At 36.0% G+C, this 21,173-nt stretch overlaps 1 protein-coding gene across 1 annotated transcript in view; it reads left to right on the top strand.

Annotated features, from left to right (window-relative positions):
* Positions 1 to 10,057: 10,057 nt before the first annotated feature.
* Positions 10,058 to 21,173, top strand: part of CPS1 (carbamoyl-phosphate synthase 1) — a 159,645-nt gene continuing 148,529 nt past the window's right edge. The window contains exon 1 of the mRNA XM_043992197.1: positions 10,058 to 10,334. Within this exon, the coding sequence (XP_043848132.1) occupies positions 10,215 to 10,334 (120 nt within the window). The 5' untranslated portion in view covers positions 10,058 to 10,214. The remainder of the gene's footprint in view (positions 10,335 to 21,173) is intronic.

The raw sequence follows: 21,173 nt of genomic DNA, 5'->3' as shown, positions 1-21,173 counted from the left end.
TAGTCAAGTTATTTAACCTCTCTTGAAGTCATTAGCTTCCACTTGCTCATTTCTAGTTTTTCACTGAGCTTTTGTACCTTTTTTTCACACTATTTTTTTTTTTAATTTGGAACTTTATATTAATGTTGGATTCTATTCTCAGTATGGTTGGGGGTGGGGAGGAGCTCTGTCTCAAGCTTCTGTTGTTTTCATTCTGCTGTTTTCAGAGCTAGTTCTGGGGGTTTGAAATTCTTTGGTGCTTCCAAAGTAGTGTTATTGTCTCTGGCTTGAGAGCTCCTGAAGCTTCTGTTTCTGTCTTCACTGCTTATTCCCACCATTGATGTTTTATCTATGTGGGCTCCAGGCTAGTTTCCTCCCTGTTGTCACAGACCTCTCTTTTCTTTTTTTGGGGGCAGGGTAATGAAGGTTAAGTGACTTGCCCAGGGTCACTGGATTTGAACCCAGGTCCTCCTGAATCCAAGGCTAGTTCTTTAACCACAGCGCCACCTAGCTGCCCCCACAGACCTCTCTTTTCAATCTCTTATGTTGTCTTGGGGGCTAGAAGAATGTCTCACTCTGACATTTTGTTGACTCTGTCACCCTGGCAATTGTGTATCCTGCTTTTATTTGATTCAGAACATATATCTAATCCTGTTGGATTAAGATCGATTATATTTTTCACTTCCTCTTAATCTACTAGGTTTGTCATTTTATATTATAAATTTAGACTACTTAGAAAAATCAGTAAGTCACAGAATGTCAAAGTTGGAAGTCATTTTCTTCCTACTTATGTAACACTAGTCAAGTTATTTAACCTCTCTGTGCCTCAGTTCTCTCATCTGTAAAATGTGGGGTTGAATTTGACAACCTCTGAGGCTCTTCCAATTCTAAATTTAGTCTGATCCCTGCAATTTACAGATAATCAAAATAAATTTTCATGTTAAAATCAGTAACCCAGATAGAATAAAGGTGGAGGCAGGACTTAAATCCAGGTCTTTTGGCTTTTTCTTTCAGAGCTCTTTCTATTCTGCCTCAACATTTTATTTAGAAATATATTCTAACTTCATCCAGTAACCTCTTTCTTTCTTTTTTCCTTTCAAATTGATATTATGTTTATCTCCTTCCCTCCCAATTACTTTCTTTTTCTTAACCTTTTTTTTCCTGAGCAATGAGGGTTAAGTGACTTGCCCAGGGTCATACAGCTAGTAAGTGTCAACTGTTTGAGGCTGGATTTGAACTCAGGTTCTCCAGAATCCAGGGCCGGTGCTTTATCCACTGTGCTACCTAGCTGCCCCCCCTCAATTACTTTCCTAGGTATGCTTGTCTTTTGACGTTTTCTCTTTCTTTTTTTCAGATGTAAAAACTCCAGGGACTTTTTTTTTAATGTGTCCAGACATATTCCCTCATTTTGTAGATGAAAAAAATTGGGATACAGAGTAAAAAAGTGACTTTTATGCAATATAACAACAAGTGTCAGACTTAGGATTTTAACTTCCATTGTATGACTGTAAAATCAATGCTTTATAGAAGTCCCTTTTCAGCAGACCTCTTTTCCGGTTTGCTTTTCTGATTTCCCCAGCACTGCCTTCATGTTAACAAGAAGAATTTTTATCTTAGTTGGTTCCTTGGCTTTCTGCACTTCAAAATTGCCACTGATTCTTTGAGATCTGATACTTGACTTTATTGAGTTTCCAAAGATACTAGGTTGTTAAAGTCTTAAATCACTCAATAATCTAATTTGCTCCTATTGCAAAAGTATAGCTTTTATTTCTTTTGTAGTATTGATAACATGGTCAAAGGCCATGACAGTCTTCTCTTGGTTGTAATGCCTATGTATGACAAACCTTTCTACCATCCTCCTAGTTTCCAGGTCTGTGAAATAAATGTCTATCTTGGATAGATGTCTAAGGCCATCCCACCTTCCTTTTCTTCTATCTGTCCTTTCCAGACAATTAATATACTTTTGAATCAACATTTTCAATGTGATAACTTTTTGATATTGTGTATGTGTGTGTGTGTGTATATATATATATATATGTATATATAGTAATGAAGTCAGAGATATTTACAGTATTCCTATTTCTTGATAAGATCATAGGATGCTTAGAGTTAGTGATTGTGTCTCATTAATTCTGCATCTCCTTTAGTTTTTAGGTAGCACATCTCACATAGTAACAGATTAAAAGTGCTTGTTAAATGAATGGAAGAGCAAGGGAATAGACATTTATATAGTGCCTGTTATATGCCAGGTGTTGTGTTGAGCACTTTTTACAAATATTGTATTATTTGATCTTTACAACAATCTTGTGAGATAGGTGCTGTCATCATCCCCATTTTATGGTTGAGGAAAATAAGGCAGACAAAGGTTGTGTGGGTCACACAGCAAGTAAGGATCTGAATCTGGATTTTTACTCAGGTCTTCCTGACTCCAGGCCAACTGATCCATCCATAAGATCCAATTTAACCTCTGTAGAACTTAGAGGGCATCAACTCCAGGAAATTTAAACTAGGAAATTAAATGACTTACCTAAGGTCCCATAGTTAGCAGCTGAGGCACGATTTGGACCCTAGGTTCAGCATTCTATCATAGCACCTAACCGTGGTGCTACATATGACATTTTGAATTGTTGTTTTGTTGTTTGTGTTGACACTTTACCACGTCTTCTTCAATCCCACCTTGAACTCGGGCCTCTTAAAAATGTCCTTTTAAATTTTCTTCTTGCCTAACATTTCTTCTATGTTGACCTAACAATATAATTTGTATTCTTTGTGATAGGTATTATGTGGGTAGAAGCCATGGTACCCAATGACTTTTCATTGCTTCTTTGTGATATCTTAAATTCAGAATCTGACAAGCCAAACACCTTCTAGGACTTTATATCTGGAGGACAGCTAGCAATTTCAGTTTCCTTAAAGAGGTAGGCACTTAGTACCTTAACTTTAATTTTGGTCCTACAAGCTATAGCTATTGATTTCCTGTTTTCTGTGTTGAGTTGGTCCTCTTCTTCCTATTTCCTGTAAGGTTTCTTCGTGTTTCTGTTTCCAAATGAAATATGAGATAGAATTTTTTGAAACAAGTTCTTACACTGTCAGTTTGCAGTGATTGTTACCTATTTTCCAATGAAGAGGTTTGTTCTTTCTTCAATATTAATAGCATTATTGTACTCTTTGTGACTTAGACTCATCCATTATTAACTCTTATGATATCCCCTGAGGTAAATGAATGATGAGCATAATTATTCCTATTTGATAGATGGAGAAATTAAGCACAGAAAGGTTAAATATAGAGGAGTTAAGTGACTTGCCCAAGGTCACATAGTGTGAACATTTAAACCACAAGCTTCTGACTGACTTTCAATGTAGAGATATGCCCAGAGGCTGCAATCTTTAGAGAAATTAATTAAGCCTGTGCTGTGGAGAACATATAAACCTAGATGGCAAATTTATCAAATTTTTATCCTATATATTTAGAAAATAAAAGATTACCTTTCTCTCATCACCTTATTATAGTACTTTTTTCATGTTTTTCTTATTTTATAATATATAATCGAAGAGATTTCATATTAACTTCTATGTTCATGGCATTAAAGACTGGGGCATCGGAATATTTCTAACTCCAGAAAGACTGAGCAGTCTTTAGCTCTTAATTCAATTTCTAGTATTCCATAGAGGAAAACAGCCCAGTGCAATAAACAGTAATAACTAAGATAAATGTACCTTAATGGAAAAGAGTGGCTAAATCCATAAAAAATCATTTGCAAGTAATTTTTTTTGTTAGTTGCTTGTGGGAGTAGAGACCTCTAATGACCTATTTAATATAGAATATGCTTTTCAAATTCATCGATTTCCTAAATATCTTTTTTATTTTGGGTTACTATTTGTGCGTATGTTGCTATCATCTATATTCTTGGGAGGAAGCAGAGTGGGAATTGAGCTATGTTAATGCAGACCATCGTTACAGAGGTATTATTCATTTCTATTGCCATAGTGGAGCCAAATATCTCCTAAAGACTTTGTAACATCTCTACTAAACTCTCAACTTGCCTAGTATTAACATCCACAGAATCTGAGCCTTAGAAGAAATCTTGTTCAACCTGAGCAGAAATCTTTCCTATAGTAGCCTTGAGAAGTAGTCAGCCAGCATTCAACTGACAATGTCTTGTGATGAGAAGCTCACTACCTATTGAGTTAGTATCTTCCAGTTTTGGAATCCTTCAATTTTTTTTTTAGAATCTTTCAATTGTTAGGAAGTTTTTTCCCTTTATTAAATTGATATGTTTTGCAGTAACTTTCATTTATTACTCCTGGTTCTACCCCCAAAAGTCCAAACAAAACAAACAAAATCCTTCTTATACATGACAACCCTTCAAATACTGTCTTTGTAATGTCCCCCTTAAATGTTCTTTTCTCCATTTTAAACACCCCCATTTCCTTTATCCAATTGTATAGCATAGTGTTGTCCTCTGACCATCCTGATTTCTTTATTTTTTATGCAGTTGATTGTGTCACTGTCATGCCTAAACTATTGTGTTTGACATAATACTTCATAACTAATCCGACTAGGGTAAAATATAGCAGGACTATGTTACCTCCTTCATTGTTAATGAACCTCTAGGACCAAATGAGTTTTGGGGCTTCCCTGTTACACCATTGACTCCCATGAAACTTGCAGGCCACTGAAACCCCCAGAACTTTTTTAAAAAAATAGAAGTATTCTCTCTTCACATCTCACCTATCCTTGAATTTACACAATTTATTTTATTAATCCCTGTATAGGATCTTATATTTATTGCTATTAAAATGTTTTTTAAAAAAATTGATAAGTGTGCCATTCGTGCTTTCAAATCACCGACAAAAATGTTGGCGAGAACAGAGCCAAGGACAGATTTCACTAGATATTTTCCTCTAGGTTGACATTAATTCACTAGTCTTCTTTTCCTGCCTAATCCCTTCACCTGCTGTTTTTCATATTTCCTCCCTAAAGATTTTTTAATTTTTAATTTTTGGTCATAATTTTTCTAGCATTCTTCATATCTGAAGCTATCCACCATATTGTTTTTATTTTTTTTGCTTTGAGAGCCAGCAAGACATTTGATAACCAGAAACAACTGGGTTCAAGTCCTACCTCTGATATACAGTTTAAGTGACTCTGGCTAAATATCTTAACCTTTCAGAGAACTAAATGACTCTAAAACTATAACAAGTACAGATCTATATTGAGAATCAGAATTTTATCACTGAGAGATCCCTATACCAGTGACATCATAGGTCTGGCCAATTTTTTTTTTTCACCTTTCTCTAAATAGTCCCTGGATAAGTCACAAATCCTAACATTTGCCCAAGTCTCCAGAAGACATTAATTAAAAAAAAATTGTCTAGTGTCATATTCTGTTGTGGGGACCCAAAGCCTATAGCTAACTCACTAAATTGGGACTGCATTATTATACAAAATTTCCTAGAGTAAGAAGAAAGTTCAGGCCGTTTAAAAAAAAGTTCATTTCATTTGATCTTCCCTATAGCCCAATCAAGCAGGTGCTATAATTATTCCCATTTTACAGATGAGGGAACTGAGTCACAGAGAAGTTAAATGACTTACTGATGGTCATACAGCTAATGTGTCTGAGACAAGATTTGAACTATATTCTAGCACTCTATCTATGGAGCCACTTAGTTGTCTTAGCTCATAGTAGTTTTTCACCATGGACTTTTGTCTAAATTTCTGTTTGCACTTTAAAGCCAAGGAATTAGATAAATCCCAAGCTATATAATAGATAGGCCTGATATCTCTGTCCCTAAACCAATTTTGGATCATCAGCCTATTTGATCATCTAGGAGCAGGCTTAGGCACACACTTGTGTAATATTATTCCAGCTCAGGATGTTGACATCATGTTTAAGGAAAAGACAAAGAATGAAGCCAAGGCCTGTGGTGGAGCTCACCTCTGCTCCTTCAGCTAGTTCGCACTGATTGTGTTTTTTGCTTTCTAGTACATGGGAGCTTGCATGCCATAGGCAGCCAGAATTAGAAAGATACCCATGCTGGAGTGGTAGCCCCAAATCCCAGGCTTGACCCATCCAACCCAAAAAGTTTGCTTGGATATTTGGGATACATTTTTAATTCTAAGTTTGAGCCAGAATATGGCAATTAACCTCTACCAAAATTTTGTCATTAGGTGGACAATAGAAGTAAGTGGTTTTAATGCACTGAATCATATATTGAAATATGCCCATCTCAGTTTGCTGTTTCAGAATAATTTGAAGACTTTAGGGATTTGATTGCCTGCATGACAAGATCTAGAACTTACCTGGTCTCCTCTTGATAAAACAGTCATTCTTGACACCAAGCCAAACCAGAACTTTTCCCTTAAGCATCTTCCCTTTAGTCTTTCCACATCTCCCTTCTACATAGAACTGGATAGAGAGAAATGGAGTGGGATATAGAGTGCTCACCCCTTGTACATTTTAAAAAGATTTTTTGCCTTCCTTGTTCCCCTGTGTATTACCAAATCTGTTATTCTAACTCAATTTGAAATTGATGGCATTAGAGAAAAATAGAATTTCCAAATTCCCAAGACATTTTGCAGATGAGATTGAATGTTTGCTGAGTAATGGACAGAGGAAGATTGTTAGGGAGTTAACAGGATGACAACATGTCAGTAATGCTTGCTTAAAATGACAAATATAGGGTTAACTTATTATTAAAAAATCGGTTTACAAACAACATTGATCATAGGTTGATTATTCATACTACAATAGAATTTTAAACTCAATTCTATAAATTTCCTGTTATATTAAAGATTTCTTTATATAAATAACATGCTATGTATACTGGATAGAGGGCTGCCTTGAAGGTACAAAGTTCTGAGTTCAATGTCTATGGCTTATACAAAATAGTTGAGTGACCAATTAATGTGTCAGTACTGAATGCAAAAAACTTTAAATTACAGGTAAATTTCAAACCAGAAATCCCCTATTCTGATAAAATCATAAGTCTAGATCCTCTCCCTTAACTTCCTCCAACTCAATGCCTTAAAAAAACAATTCTAGTAATTTAAACTTTTAACTTTATTTATAAAGATTTGTTTCAAAAGCTTAATATAAAGAACACATCTCATAGAAAATGAAATGCACCTGCATTTGGGGGGGGGGTGGATGTTTTGAATGTTGGCTGCCATTTATTTCTTGTCCTTTTTTTGTGGGGCAATGAGGGTTAAGTGACTTGCCTAGGGTCATACAGCTAGTAAGTGTCAAGTATCTGTGATCAGATTTGAACTCAGGTCCTCTTCAATCCAAGGCCAGTGCTTTATACACTGCATCACCTAGCTGCCCTCTTGTCCTGTTTTGATCACTATCCATCATATATAATACAGTCATTCTCTAGATTAACATTTTTTTTAATGATTGCTTTAAGAACCCAGATAGAAGACCATTGAAGACCTGTGTGAGGCATCCTCACATTTTCTAGTCTTTGTGTCTTTGTTCACATCATTGTCTATGACTGGAATGGGCTTATTTTGCTACCCCTAATTCCTCATTTTTTAGCAGCTAAATCATAAACATCCTTTCAGGCCTAGCTTATATACTAACTTCTTCCTAAAACCTTTACTGATCCCTCTGGCAGTTTCTAATTTCTTATCTCAAGACCTTTCATTGCCCTTGTGCCTACCCCTTTTAGGCTATTTTTGATAGAATGTAAGCCCCCTAAGGGTAACACCTGTTTCCTCTTTGTCTCTGTCTCCCCAGCAAACAGCACAGAGAATGGGCTTACTTAATGCTCTTTGACTGATTATCACATTATTTTATAACATAATTATTTGTTTACCTGGCGCATTCCCACTAATAGACTCTAAATTCCTTGAAAGCAGTAACTTTTTTTGTTTGTTCGTTTTTGTTTTGTTGGGCAACGAGGATTAAGTGACTTGCCCAGGGTCACACAGCTAGCAAGTGTCAAGTGTCTGAGGCTGGATTTGAACTCAGGTCCTCCTGAATCCAGGGCCAGTGTTTTATCCACTGTACCACCTAGGTGCCCACAAAAGCAGTAACTTTTATCTAGCACCCAACCTAGTCCTTTGCACATAGATGTTTACTACCTTTAACTGCATGACTGGATGCCTTTGAATTTAGAATTTTGTAGTCTTATAAGCAAATGATACCAGAAATTCCTTTTGTTACCACCTCCCAAATTGTTGAAAATAGTAGACAACCCAATAAATGTATCTTGAAGGCTAATAATAATAATAATGACAAACCTTACACCTCATATATTTTTCTATACCTCCATTCTACATTGCATAATGTTTTAATGTTTGCAAAGTACTATTACATACATTGTCTCATTTAAGCCTCACAACAACTCTAAGAAAAAATTACTACAGATATTATTATCCCTGCTTTAAAGAAATTGAGGCCAAGAAATACAAAGTAGTTTGTCCAAGCTTACATAATGTCTGAGGAATGATTTAAACCCAGGTTTCTTGACTCTAAGACCAGCACTCTATTGTGCCTCAAGAAGTGGATCAAGTCTAATTTAGATAAAAAACATAACTTGTCAAAAATGCAGAGTTTTCTAGCTAATTATAAGTTACTAGCCAATAGAACCTTGATTAAGGAATAGCAGTCAATGCATCCCTTGCTTCTTATACTTTTGATATAATTAAGGAACTTATAGTACTGTCTAACTAGGATGACTCATTAAAGTATAGAGTTGAGTCTAACTTTTCAAAAGCTGTCCCAGTATAGCCCAAACTCTGGAATGGTTTCGAGTAGGAGCCCAGCCTAGTTAAGATTGGAGTAGTTCAATCAACAGATTAGCCATCAGGAGATGACTTTTGTGGTGAGAACTTCTCTTGAGGACCATTAGGAGATGGTTAGAGAGGTTGTCAGCTATATTGCTGGAGGATCATTACTTATACTGATGAAATCATTGATCTTTGAAAGTACAAGAGGCTCACAGGAAAGACAAGACAAGATGAGTCTTCCATTTGTGTTGGCTCAGTTTTGGTAATTGTATATTACTTGTATCCTTTAACTAAATATCTGTTGATTCCATTTTACTCATTCATTCATTCATTTATCTAGCTATCTATCCATTCATTCCTTCCTTCATTCATTTTTTTATTTGTTTTTTATTTTTTGGTGAGGCAATTGGGGTTAAGTGACTTGCCCAGGGTCACACAGCTAGTAAGTGTCAAGTGTCTGAGGCTGGATTTGAACTCAGGTACTCCTGAATCCAGGGCCGGTGCTTTATCCACTGTGCCACCTAGCCGCCCCCCCCCATTCATTCATTTTTTTTCAGGGCAATGAGGGTTAAATTACTTTTCCAGGGTCACACAGCTACTGTCAAGTGTCTGAGACCAGATTTGAACTCAGGCCCTCCTGAATCCAGGGCCGGTACTTTATCCACTGTGCCACCTAGCTGCCCCCTTGATTCCATTTTAGAATATAGGATTATGTGAAGTGTAGTAAAAAACAGATGGTAATATTTTAATAAATAAAACCTGTCACTTTTCTCTCAACCTTTCTTATATATGTAAATATCATGATATGTTGTCATATCATAATGTATATATGCGTGTGCATGTCTATATGTACATACATGCACACACAAAACACTTAGTTTTATTTTCTTTGAAGATAAAGGGTTGCTTTTCCTTTAATATGAATTTATCAAATGAAACCATTCTTGGTTACCAATTTCTTTTACTCCTCATCATTATAAGTCTTCAGGTTTCTTTGAACACTCAAAATGTAATCAGTAGGAAACTAGTCAATACTCTCTATAGAAAGGTCTTTCACCTTTAAATGTCATTCAGGTGTTACTACCATCCAACCATTAGATGTTGTTCTTAAGACTTTCCTCCGTGTTTAGGTCATTCTTATTAGGCTGCATGAACAGTTTCTGTGGTAGCTGCTGCCTTGTTTCCTACAGTGTTTGCATATTTTCAGTAGCAGAAGTTGGTGTTTGAAGTGATGCAATTTCTGTTACATGGCCATGGAACATCTCAGGAAGTTACATTGAGAGGAGGGGTTGGAGAGAAGGAGGGGCTATGGCTAAAGGCATTTAATGGCAGAATGAATGGGAACTCAACGGAGACTGAATGTGCAGTCAGGCTTAACCATAAGACTGTACCTCCATACCCCTCAATTTTGTTTCACCTTAACAGAAAAGGTTCCTAATTAAGTCCCTTAACTTCATCCAAATTCTTTTCAGTTTTAGTTGCAATCTTCACCTTCAAGATGACGAGGATTTTGACAGCTTACAAAGTGGTAAAGGCACTGAAAACTGGGTTTTGCAATGGAACTGCTCAACGAAAATGCAAAGTGTCAAGAACAGGCATCAGGCTGCTGAGTGTTAAGGTAATGTCCCCTTATTTGTTCTTCCTGAGTCAATATAGTTTAATGCTTGTAGCAGGGGACAAAGACTCTAAGAAGAGGTAGCATATCTGAATTGAGCATCTCAGTACTAATTTGTTGTTTGTTTGACGGTAGAACTTCACAGTGAAACAGGTCCCCATTTTCACCTGCAATGAGTTTGAAAATTCCAGGGTGAATTTCACATTCTTGGCAGATACTGAAGACATACACATACTTTTTATGATGACCATTTCTCAAGGCTTTGGTCACTGACCAAACTTCTCTTAAAATACTACTAATAATTTAGGGGGGCAGGAGAAGCAATACACTATGGTAAATGGAGAGCCAACCCCAGAGTTAGATGTTTTAGGAAGTGCTTTCTCTGATATACTGGCTGAATGACTCTGTCAGCTGACTTAATTTCTTAGGGTCTGTCCCAGGTAACTCTTTAAGGCTGTTGGTGGAAATGTAGGTGTTTATCTGCACTGGTGGAGGGAGTTTCTACATTAGGTGTTTCCTATACCAATTAAATCACAGGTCTAGTCCATAAAAAAAAGTTTAGACTGCTGCATGGGAAAATTGTTTGCTGACTCATTTTCATGCTCAACATCTGAATAAGTTCACTGAATTTTTCTCCCTCTAAGGTTCATTTGATATTAGCAATCAACTTGGAGTAATTATTTTTCCTTTTCTCTTACTAGCATATCTTCAAGTATATTAAATAAATCATTTCCATTTTATAGACTAAGAAATTGAAGTAAAGAGCAGTTCAGATTGTTCTATCATATATAAATAACACATATATGTATTATAACTGAGAGACAGAGTAAAATGTGATATTAAACTTTCAGGCTGCTGGACTTGACAAGAAACCTGGCTTCTAGTCCTGCTTCAGACATTTAATAACAACGTAACCATAGATAATTTATTTTACCTCTCTGTGCTTCAGTTTCCTTTTCTATAAAATGAGAGTGGCCCCCAAGATCTTTCCAAGCTCTGTGCTCCTATGAGTCATGAAATGTCAACAGCAGCACCTGATTTTCTTTTTTAGTTTTGTATTAATGTATGAAGAAGCTTATCACTAAATTGTCTGAAATGATTGTGGCATCTTGCCAATGAAGGTTATTAATAGTGAATGCAAAATTAAAGTAGACAAAGTAACATAAAAAACCGAATCCTACCTAGATCGTACAAATTCTCAGTGGTAAACTAGCCCTATTACAAAAACATGCCTTAGTCTTTTATTAACTTAAAAGCAGTAGATTCCAATTTGTGTTATGTTATTTTATCTGTAGTAGGAATTATCATTATATTTATTTGAAAAATATCAACTAGTTCTCCAGCTGCCACAGTTTCTGGTTGGTCAGGCCTGGGGCGGGGTGGGGTGAAGTCAGTAACCTTTCTCACCATCATTAATGTGAATACCACAGGGCTGGCTAAGTACAACTTTGAAGGTAGATGCTGCTAGGTATCACCATTAGGCCTAAGGCTCATGAGCAAGGGAGAAGGGATGGATAGGAAAAAAACCCAAGGAATTGGGATAAGAAGAAAGGAGGGGAGAGAGAGGAGAGAAATGAGGTGTACTTGGGCATACCAGCTAAGTCATTCTGTAATACCTACTGTGTGGGAGTTCCAGTTAGAGGTTAGCAGCCCCAGCTACAAAGGTTTGGAAGACCTCACCAGAAGAGGCTCTTGGGAATATGAAGTCCCAAGAAAAATTATAATAGTGGATTTAGAAACACTGGAGTAATTCTTAAAAATTCTATTTCAGTGAAATGGGAGAGGCTATCTTGAAGGTATTTCCCCAGCCACAGGATAGATATGAGTAAGAGAATAAAAAATAGGGATAATTATTCCAAGTTGTCTGCTATACTTCTCAGTAGAATATGAGCTCCCAGGAGACAGGGGCATTGTTTTTGCCTTTTTTCCATATTCCCAGCCCTTAGCACAATGCCTGGCCCTTAGTATAAGCTTCTTATACCTATCTCAGAGAAAAGAGCTTAATAAAAGTAATAACATCCTGGATTTATACTCTTTGGGTGGGGAGAATATGTAAATCTACGAATGCAGGTCAGATGCAATAACTGATTTTCTTCCCAAGGTTACTATAAAGTGGATTATTTCCATTTTGCATGGTAAGAAAATAGAAATAGAAGTGTGGCTTACTGTGATAGAATCATAACCTCCTTGAGGTCATAGAGTATTTTATTGCTGTATCTGCAGTGCATAGTAGAATACCTGTCACACAGCAGGTGCTTAATTAATGCTATTGGTTGATTGAATACAGAGGACCATATATATGGAATTGAGACTGGAATCTACATGTCCTGAGTCCCAATCAGTGATATGATACATATACATATACATATACATATACGTATACGTATACATATACATATACATACACACACATACATATACATATATACACACATATATACACACACATACATACCCATCCCAATAGAAAAAAAATAAGATTTAGAAGATGTCTATAACAGTTCTGCAGATGGACTTTGGGAGAAAGCAGTTCTTATTCTTCCCAATGGCAGATGTGTTAAGTGTATGCCACAGTTCATAGCTAAGAATGACAAATTTGTAGGAAAAATAAGGCATCATTGCTGTCTGTAAAAGTCATTACTCACACTCAATCAAATCTGGCCTGAATTTCTGGAGGAAAGCCAGGCATGAAAAATAGGAATTCTTGAACTTTAGAAATAGTTTATTAAAATTTTTGACTGGTACTCAAGGGGTTTCCTGCTATTCTTGATTCATTTTGCTGAAGTATTATATCCCCTTGCTTGCCCCACCTCCATTTATAACTTTTCATCCTTAAAAGTCATAACCTTGTCCCTTTTCTGTTTTATAAGTCCTCCTAGTATTTTGAGAGGGGGCAAAACCCCCTATACATTGGAGATGCAAGTAGTACAAAGTGATGACTGTTATGTGTTGGTTAATGAAGGGTGGTGAGAACCTTAGGCAGAGAGATGTTTGTCTTAGAGTTAGCACAGGAGTGGGTGGAGTGTGAAATGTGGAATTTCGGTCTGTGAGGCTGGTCCTGTTGGTCAGCTACCATTGGTTATTTTCTCTGAATTTTTGATGTCAATTTCCTCCCCCTTTGGCAGAAGGGACTAAGGGTGGGTTTTGACGACAGCAAACGACATCCTTGTTCTTTAGTCTTGTTTTTTATTTGTATATTCTTGGCTAATGTTTATAGATTGGGGTCCTGCCAGCTGAGCTTGCCATGTTTCATTCGTAGTGAGGCTAGAGGAAGGATATCAAGGGGGCTATACACCTAAAATGAAGGTGACATCAAGGATAAGATTCACCAACAGCCATAAACTAGAGAAGAATGTCAGATACATGAGTTTTTCTGTTAGTGCTGAAAATATGTAACATCCAGTATTTCATGAGGTGAAATATCATGGGGCAGAATAGAAAGATCTCAGAGTACTAGAGTCAGAAGACCTAGATTTTAATTCTGGATTGGCTGATTTCTTAGCAATGTGACACTGAACAAATTACTTAATCTCTTTGAGACTTAGTTTTTTCCCTTGTGAAATGAGAGTAAAGAAACCTGTTTTTGTCCACTTTGCTTAAAAGGGCTAAAGGGAAGGTCAAATGAGATAATGCATACAAAACACTTTGAAGCAATCTCAAAGTATTATATACAGATTCTCAAATGGATTGATCTGACATGACATCCATCTGGGTATTGCCTCCAAAAATGCAGATCATAACCTATCCAAGCCTCTCCATCCTGTGCATATCCTTCCATAAGTTCACCATTGATATCCACCCAATGTGCTAGAGCCTTTCCTCATTTAGTTGGCCATGGGAACTCATTAATACCATCAACAATTAAAATTAAAACTTTAGAATAGTATGTATCTTGTGTCTTTGGAAAGATCTAATCAGTACTCTACTTTGTTCTTTTTATCATATATTCCTTTAATAGTGCAATATTCATATATTTAGGAGTAATTATCTTTTTTAATAATGGTATAATTTCCTGGAATTGTTAAGTGGTCTTCTGAATACTCAAATTATTCACAATGTCACAATGCTCCTTGCTTATATTAATGTTTTCATTTTGAGAACATAATGCCATACTGGTTCAGATCCTTATGTTTAGCCAAATCATCTTTCATAGCCATGTCAAAGGATCATGTCGTAGTGGAAAAGACTGATTATTTTCCTTGACATTAACCTCTAAAGTTAAGATTGTACCCCCCAGGGGCAGCTAGATGGTGCAGTGGATAGAGCACCGGCCCTGGATTCAGGAGTACCTGAGTTCAAATCCGGCCTTAGACACTTAACATTTATTATCTGTGTGACCCTGGGCAAGTCACTTCACTCCAATTGCCTCACCAGAAAAGAAAAAAAAATATTGCACCCTCCAAATATCAGCTTTTGCCTTACTAATGCTGAGGTGAGAAGTCCCAAAAGGTTAATATTTGTATTTCCATGTTATTTTGAAAGGAAAAGGTAACAGCTAATTCCCCACCCCCCCCAAAACCCCACCTTTGAGAGCTTGCAATTAAATTCGCCTTACATTTTTGTAATTGTTGAACAGTATCATTATTTTTTGGGGGGTGGAGCAATGAGGGTTAAGTGACTTGCTCAAGGTCACACAGCTAGTAAGTGTCAAGTGTCTGAGGGTGGATTTGAACTCAGATCCTCCTGAATCCAGGGCCAGTGCTTTATCTACTGCACCACCTATCTGCCTCTGACCAGTATCATTATTGAACCATATAACTTTCCAGGTAAAAAAGATTTGGTATCCCCCTAATTTTTCCATATCCTGCTGAGTCTTACATTATTCTTTGGTTTTTTAAAATTTGAAGAGATCCCCAAGTAAATATACCCATTGCTTGAAACTGAGGTATAATAATAATAATAAATAGCAGCGAATATGTATATAGTACATTCATATTATATAGTATATTATATACAGTATATTGATATGTATATTATATAATATATTGTAACATTATAGAATTATACTTTATATTATATACTTATATATTATAATAGTATATAATATTATTATATACTATATTACATTATTATATATGATATATAGTACATTAATATTTATATAGTACTTTGTAGCCCTTTATATACCATACAGGTACTCTACTATTATATATGAATATATTATGTGTATATTTATATATGTATGTATACATTTTAATTTGATCCTCATAATAATACTAAATTATTTGCTCAGGTCACACAATTAGTAAGTGTCTGAAGCAGGATCTGAATTCAAGTCAGATTCTGAGTACTATCCACATGGTTGTGGTACACAGTTGTCATGACATCTGTTGACCTCTTCATAAGTACTTTTAGCTATGGAGTGCATAACTTCAATAAATCCTGCCAATTGCTATCATTCAATTAGACTGTGTCAACTTTGTAACTAGTCCTTTGGCGGATCTTTAGTTCACCCATGTATGGGTAGTACCTCCATTGATACTGATTATAATCCCCATGATACCTCATAGTGTAGTATTCTTGGACCCATTTTCCCATAAGTTATCCATGCTGGATCTAATTTATGTTCTGAAGGTCTTCCCTTTGTTTATTTTTAATATCCTTGGATCAACAGATTTAGAATCTGGAAGGAACATCTCAGGGATTCTAATGTAGCATTTGGACCATCTGTTGTTTCTCATTCTTACTACATTCTAAGACATACAAATAAAAATTGATATAATGAGGCATAATATTTCCATATATTTTCAACATTCACCATATTATATTAGGATTTTATACAGTTGTGTTTTATAGGAGATGATAATACTCAGAGTGTATCGAAAGCCATATATTAAGAAACCGTGTTACAATCCCAAATAAGGTAACTAATGATAATAATAAAAAGGAAGTGATTACATAGATTTTTGTGGTTTACAAAGCCTAATAACCCTGTCAAGTAATGATCATTAAGATAGCTGATCTTTGTAAATTTAGAGATAGCATGGTGTAGTGAACAGAGCTGGGCTTGTGCCAGGAAGACATGGGTCGAAGTCCTGCCTCTGATCCATACAAACTTTTGTTTTCTGGTTGGTTCTCAAAGATTATAAGTTGCCAAGAAAATGCATAGTTACATTAATTGCAATCTCCTCATGTGGAAGTTTCCTATACTGATGAAATTATGGATCTTATCCTTATCCCTAGGTAAATAGAATTTTAAGGTCTACTAAATGCTTCCCATGCTGGAGAAGGGAATGGCAAACCACTCCAGTTTCTTTGCCAAGAAAACCCCAAATGCAGTCACAAAGAGTGGTATATGACTGAAACAAATGAACAACAAAAAGTGCTTTGCGTATATTATCTGATTTGATCCATGAGACAATATGCTCTGTCAGGTAGTCAACTGTTGTAGATTTGATAATTTAGTTGGACAAGTGCAGGTTTTGTTTTGAGTAAGTTTGCATTACTCTTCAAATTTCTTCATTTTTTTTTGGGGGGGGGCATGAGGGAAGCTTCCTTTCCTCCTATAGACAACCTTTTAAACAGTGTCAAATCTCTGTTCACCAGAATGTTTTTTTTTTGTTGTTGTTGTTTTTTATTTTAGTGAGGCAGTTGGGGTTAAGTGATTTGCCCAGGGTCACACAGCTAGTAAGTGTTAAGTGTCTGAGGCCGGATTTGAACTCAGGTCCTCCTGAATCCAGGGCCAGTGCCCTATCCACTGTGCCACCTAGCTGTCCCTCACCAGAATGTTTTAAAGACTGATGAACTTTCATAATAATCTTATAGGTTGATGGCCATGCAAAAGTTTGAACAAGATAGATGGGAGTAGTTTGGAAATCCTATCTACAGCTTCTTTCTAAGAGCTTCAGAGCACAACCATGTTTATACATATATCCTGAATCCCACTTGTGAAATCTGGTGCATTATTGATGATTTCAAATGTCCCATGCTTTGCGCCCTACCACGAAATGAAGATAGCTTCCATTTTTGTGTGATCTTCTTCCAGATTTTCTGAGAGGGAGAAGGGTTTTAGCAGGGCCCTGGACCATTGGACCCCCTAGCTCTTTGTCACATGCAAAGATCCTTAAAAGCTTTTAAAGGCTATAGCATGAGGGAGAGTATGCTGAAAAGGCTGGCAATGGGAGGAAGTGGAACCAAGTTTGGCATTCAGGAGATTGGGTGCCTGAGTTCTCCAGCTTCTCTCTGCTGTTTTCATTACTCCTTCCCTATTCCTTTGACCAAAATCTTTGGCCATAACCACCAAATCTTAGCCTTTTTAATCCCATAATAAATATGTTGGCAGAGGTCTAAGATCTTTCAAATGAGTGGGCATAATGGCTATGTCCCCCTGAGGAATTTTAATGGGACTCTTTTGATTAGTTTACAAAGTTGAAACAAGTCTATTTCCATTTGTAGCATAGGTAATGTTTATATTTCAACCTCTCAAAGCAGTCTAACTAGGGTGAACAGAATACAATAGGGCCATCATTATTTGTTCCTGGAAAATTTTTTTGGCTGCAATATCCCATTAATGACTTACATTGAGATTGATGTCTCCTAAAACCCATAGTTTTCTAAATTTAGTAATATCCTATTTTTCCAATTTTTTGGTCTGTAAAGATCTTTTCAAATCCTTTCATTGATGAATGAGCTAGCCCTTTGTGTCAGTTGTAGTCTTCATGGTCAAGGCCAATTAAAAAAAATTCCTTTGTTTTGTTCTCTCAGACTTTAAAAATGAAAAGCTCCATAAATGTGAAATGCCAATCTAACCAACTGAAAATCTGTGACAATCTTTAGTTCCTTAATTGATAATCTATATATAGTTTATCGTTTGCAGCATTTTCATAAGTGCTGTAATTGATGAAACTGAAATAAAAGGTACCTATGATTCCTACTTCCCCTTATACATGAGTATTCAGAGCAAAGATACAGACTTGGAAATTCACCACATATTTGCATTCTGGTTTAAATTTAACTAATAATAAGTTAATATTAACTTAGGATGTTGTAAGGTTTAATTGATTACTGCTATTAGGTACTTTGGAATCATTCAATGGAAAGTATTGTAACTAAAATGAAGCATCATTAAATATTCTTAAGCTATAAAAATGGGCTTAGGTTCTAGAGAGTCTAAACTGTCCATATTTTGATTGCTTAACTTGGAGAAGGAAAATAAGATTTTACTTACCAATAAAAACACGTCATGATTTGAATTTATTGCCATACTAGCAATGGAATCATTATTTGAAATATTTCCTATCTTTAAGCATCCTACATTTAAAGCTTGGTTCAGACCTACTTGATTTCATAGAGGATGAATATTGAAGTGAACTTTTAGCTCAGGAACATCAGGCAGGCCTGAAATCAAATGCATATGTAGCTTTAGGCATTGGTAGAAATGGAAGAGAACACTGGGGACCTCTAGTTTTTCTAGTATGCAAATCATTTGCATAGATAAATGATTCAACAGTAATGCAGTCAGAGTTCCCAGAATAAATCATTTTCATTTCCACAACTAGCTTACGGGGCTTATTGTAAAAGCAGTTTTTTATCTTCAGCTCTTATGTAGAATTTATTGCTATAGCTGGCTAGCGGCTTTATATTATAAAGGGAATCATCATGATTTTATTGGCTAATTTTCACACCCTTGAAGTGGTGATAGTGTCATTATTCCCATTTTACAGATGTGTAAAATGGATACAGCAACTTGCCCAAGGAGATCTTGTGCTGTCTGTGCATCAGCTCTGAATAGACTTTCCTCCCACCCTGGTTATTTTTTTCCAGAACGGGTTGCATTAATTTTTTGAGGGGGCTATACTTATTTTTGAACATATCAGATTGGTTATATAGTCAACTTGATTAGGATGTTAAAATTGTCAAAGAAAACAAATTGACAATTTTTCATTATAGTGGAGGGGAGTGTGTGTGTGTGTGTTTGTCTATGTGTTTGCTATTCACATACACGTGGAGAAGCTGGTACTCATCAGAATTCTATATCCACAATATCTTTAACCTTATTGGAGGACTAGTCACTCATACATTTGATTAGATCTTTTATATATTAGTTTGTGGGTTTTTCTGTTGTTGTTTGTTTTTTTGCTTGTTTTTACATCTTAAGAAAGTGCCTATAGGCCAAGGAACCAGAAGGGGCTGACACATTTGGCTATCATGAGTTTTGCAAATATGATCTTACAGAGGTATTTGAAGTTGCCATATTTCCTTGAACTCAAGCAGTCACGTGGCATCTACTTGTAACAAGATGTGACATGTTGCTTCAATTTTCATGTAATTCTGGGCAGTCACAGGGATGCAAAAGTCTAACTTAGTAGATAGATATTCCCTGCAATCAGTTTCAGCTTTCACTAACAGTTTTCCTTCTGACTTTACTTCCTACCAGACCTTTGAAGCAAAGGGTTCAAAGGACAGAGAGAGTTCAAAGAGAAACTACTGATACCCTCAATTTAAGAACGGCTGATGATTAGATGAGTAAAGATAAAGTAGTGTCTAGCTAATGATTATTAAGCATATAGCAAACATGCTAGTAAAAGCTTACCGAACAATAGGAGTATAGTCTAGACAGTTTCAAAATACTTCGTAATTGCTTGACTCCTAGAACCTGCACCCTCTGAATGAGGTTAGCCTAGCACAAGGGTTGTATTTTCAAAGCTTCAGAAGAGGGACTTAGCCACCATCACCAGTCATAGTTGTGTCACTTCAGTGTCACAAAATGCTTTGAAAAGACAGTTTCAAACTGGTCTCAGACTGAGTATGTCCATGGCCAATTGGTTTGGATCTATAATTCTAAACAATCATTTTAGTGGGGATGAAAAGCAATCAATCAGTGATGTTTTGCTTGGCTTCTTAATTTTTAGGAAAAAGATAATATACTAAAGCTTTCACTTGGGTGGAAGAAATGCTCTATGTAAATGTTTTTCTAATATCTTAGAAGAAAAAGAAGATACCGTCTCAATGTTTGATATTTGAAACATTCCGAATCAATCTAAAACAAACCAACCAATAGCCTTTTAGACTGTACTGGAATTTTTTAGATGAAAATACTCATAAAGTTATCCTTGGAAAACCAAATTACTTTAAATGCATAAAATCCCCTGATTTTACAGATGTCTATAAGCACAGAATTCAAGGGCATGCCAGTCAGTAAAGTTTTCAGTAGAGAATAAGTGAAAAGGAATTCCCTCCACTCTCATCTATTCAGTGCCGTGGAGATAGGTCATTTCTACAATAAAAGTAATAATAATAATTTTAATTATATAGCATTTTAAGTCTTACAAAGAACTTTCCATATGTGTTATTTCACTTGATCCTCACAAGAACCTTGTGAAGTAGGAACTCACCCCCATTTTACAAGTGAAGAAACTGAGGTTAAGAGAGGTTGCCTGGGGTCACAGACTAGTAAGAAAGTCAGGCAGGATTTGAACTCAGGTATTCCTGATTCTAAGTTCAAATCTCTCTATTTATTATGCAATTGAAAGCACAGAGGAAAAAAAAAGTAAAAGAAAGTAATCAGGTATGCACAGAAGAGCAGAAGGTTTAAATACTTTGAAATAGTATTTTACAGAAATTATAAGGTGTATAAAATCTTCATCCTGATGAATGACTCTCCTCTAAATTCCCAGATGATAGTGAGCACCATTTAGTATAAACATCACCTAGAGGCAACTCATTTCTTTCTTTAATACTTAGAATCAGTTAAATACTTGTGTATAATTAGCTAATATCATGACTACTAATTACCTAATCTATTTAAACAATCAACTCTAAAATGCCCTTCCATCTCCTCTTTCTTCTACCCAAATGCCATCCCTTGGAAGAACTCTTCCCTGATGCTCCCAGTTGTGGGCA

The sequence above is a fragment of the Dromiciops gliroides genome, chromosome 3 (genome assembly GCF_019393635.1).
Source record: "Dromiciops gliroides isolate mDroGli1 chromosome 3, mDroGli1.pri, whole genome shotgun sequence".
NCBI classification, from domain to species: domain Eukaryota; kingdom Metazoa; phylum Chordata; class Mammalia; order Microbiotheria; family Microbiotheriidae; genus Dromiciops; species Dromiciops gliroides.
This window is presented reverse-complemented; position numbering and strand designations above follow the sequence as displayed.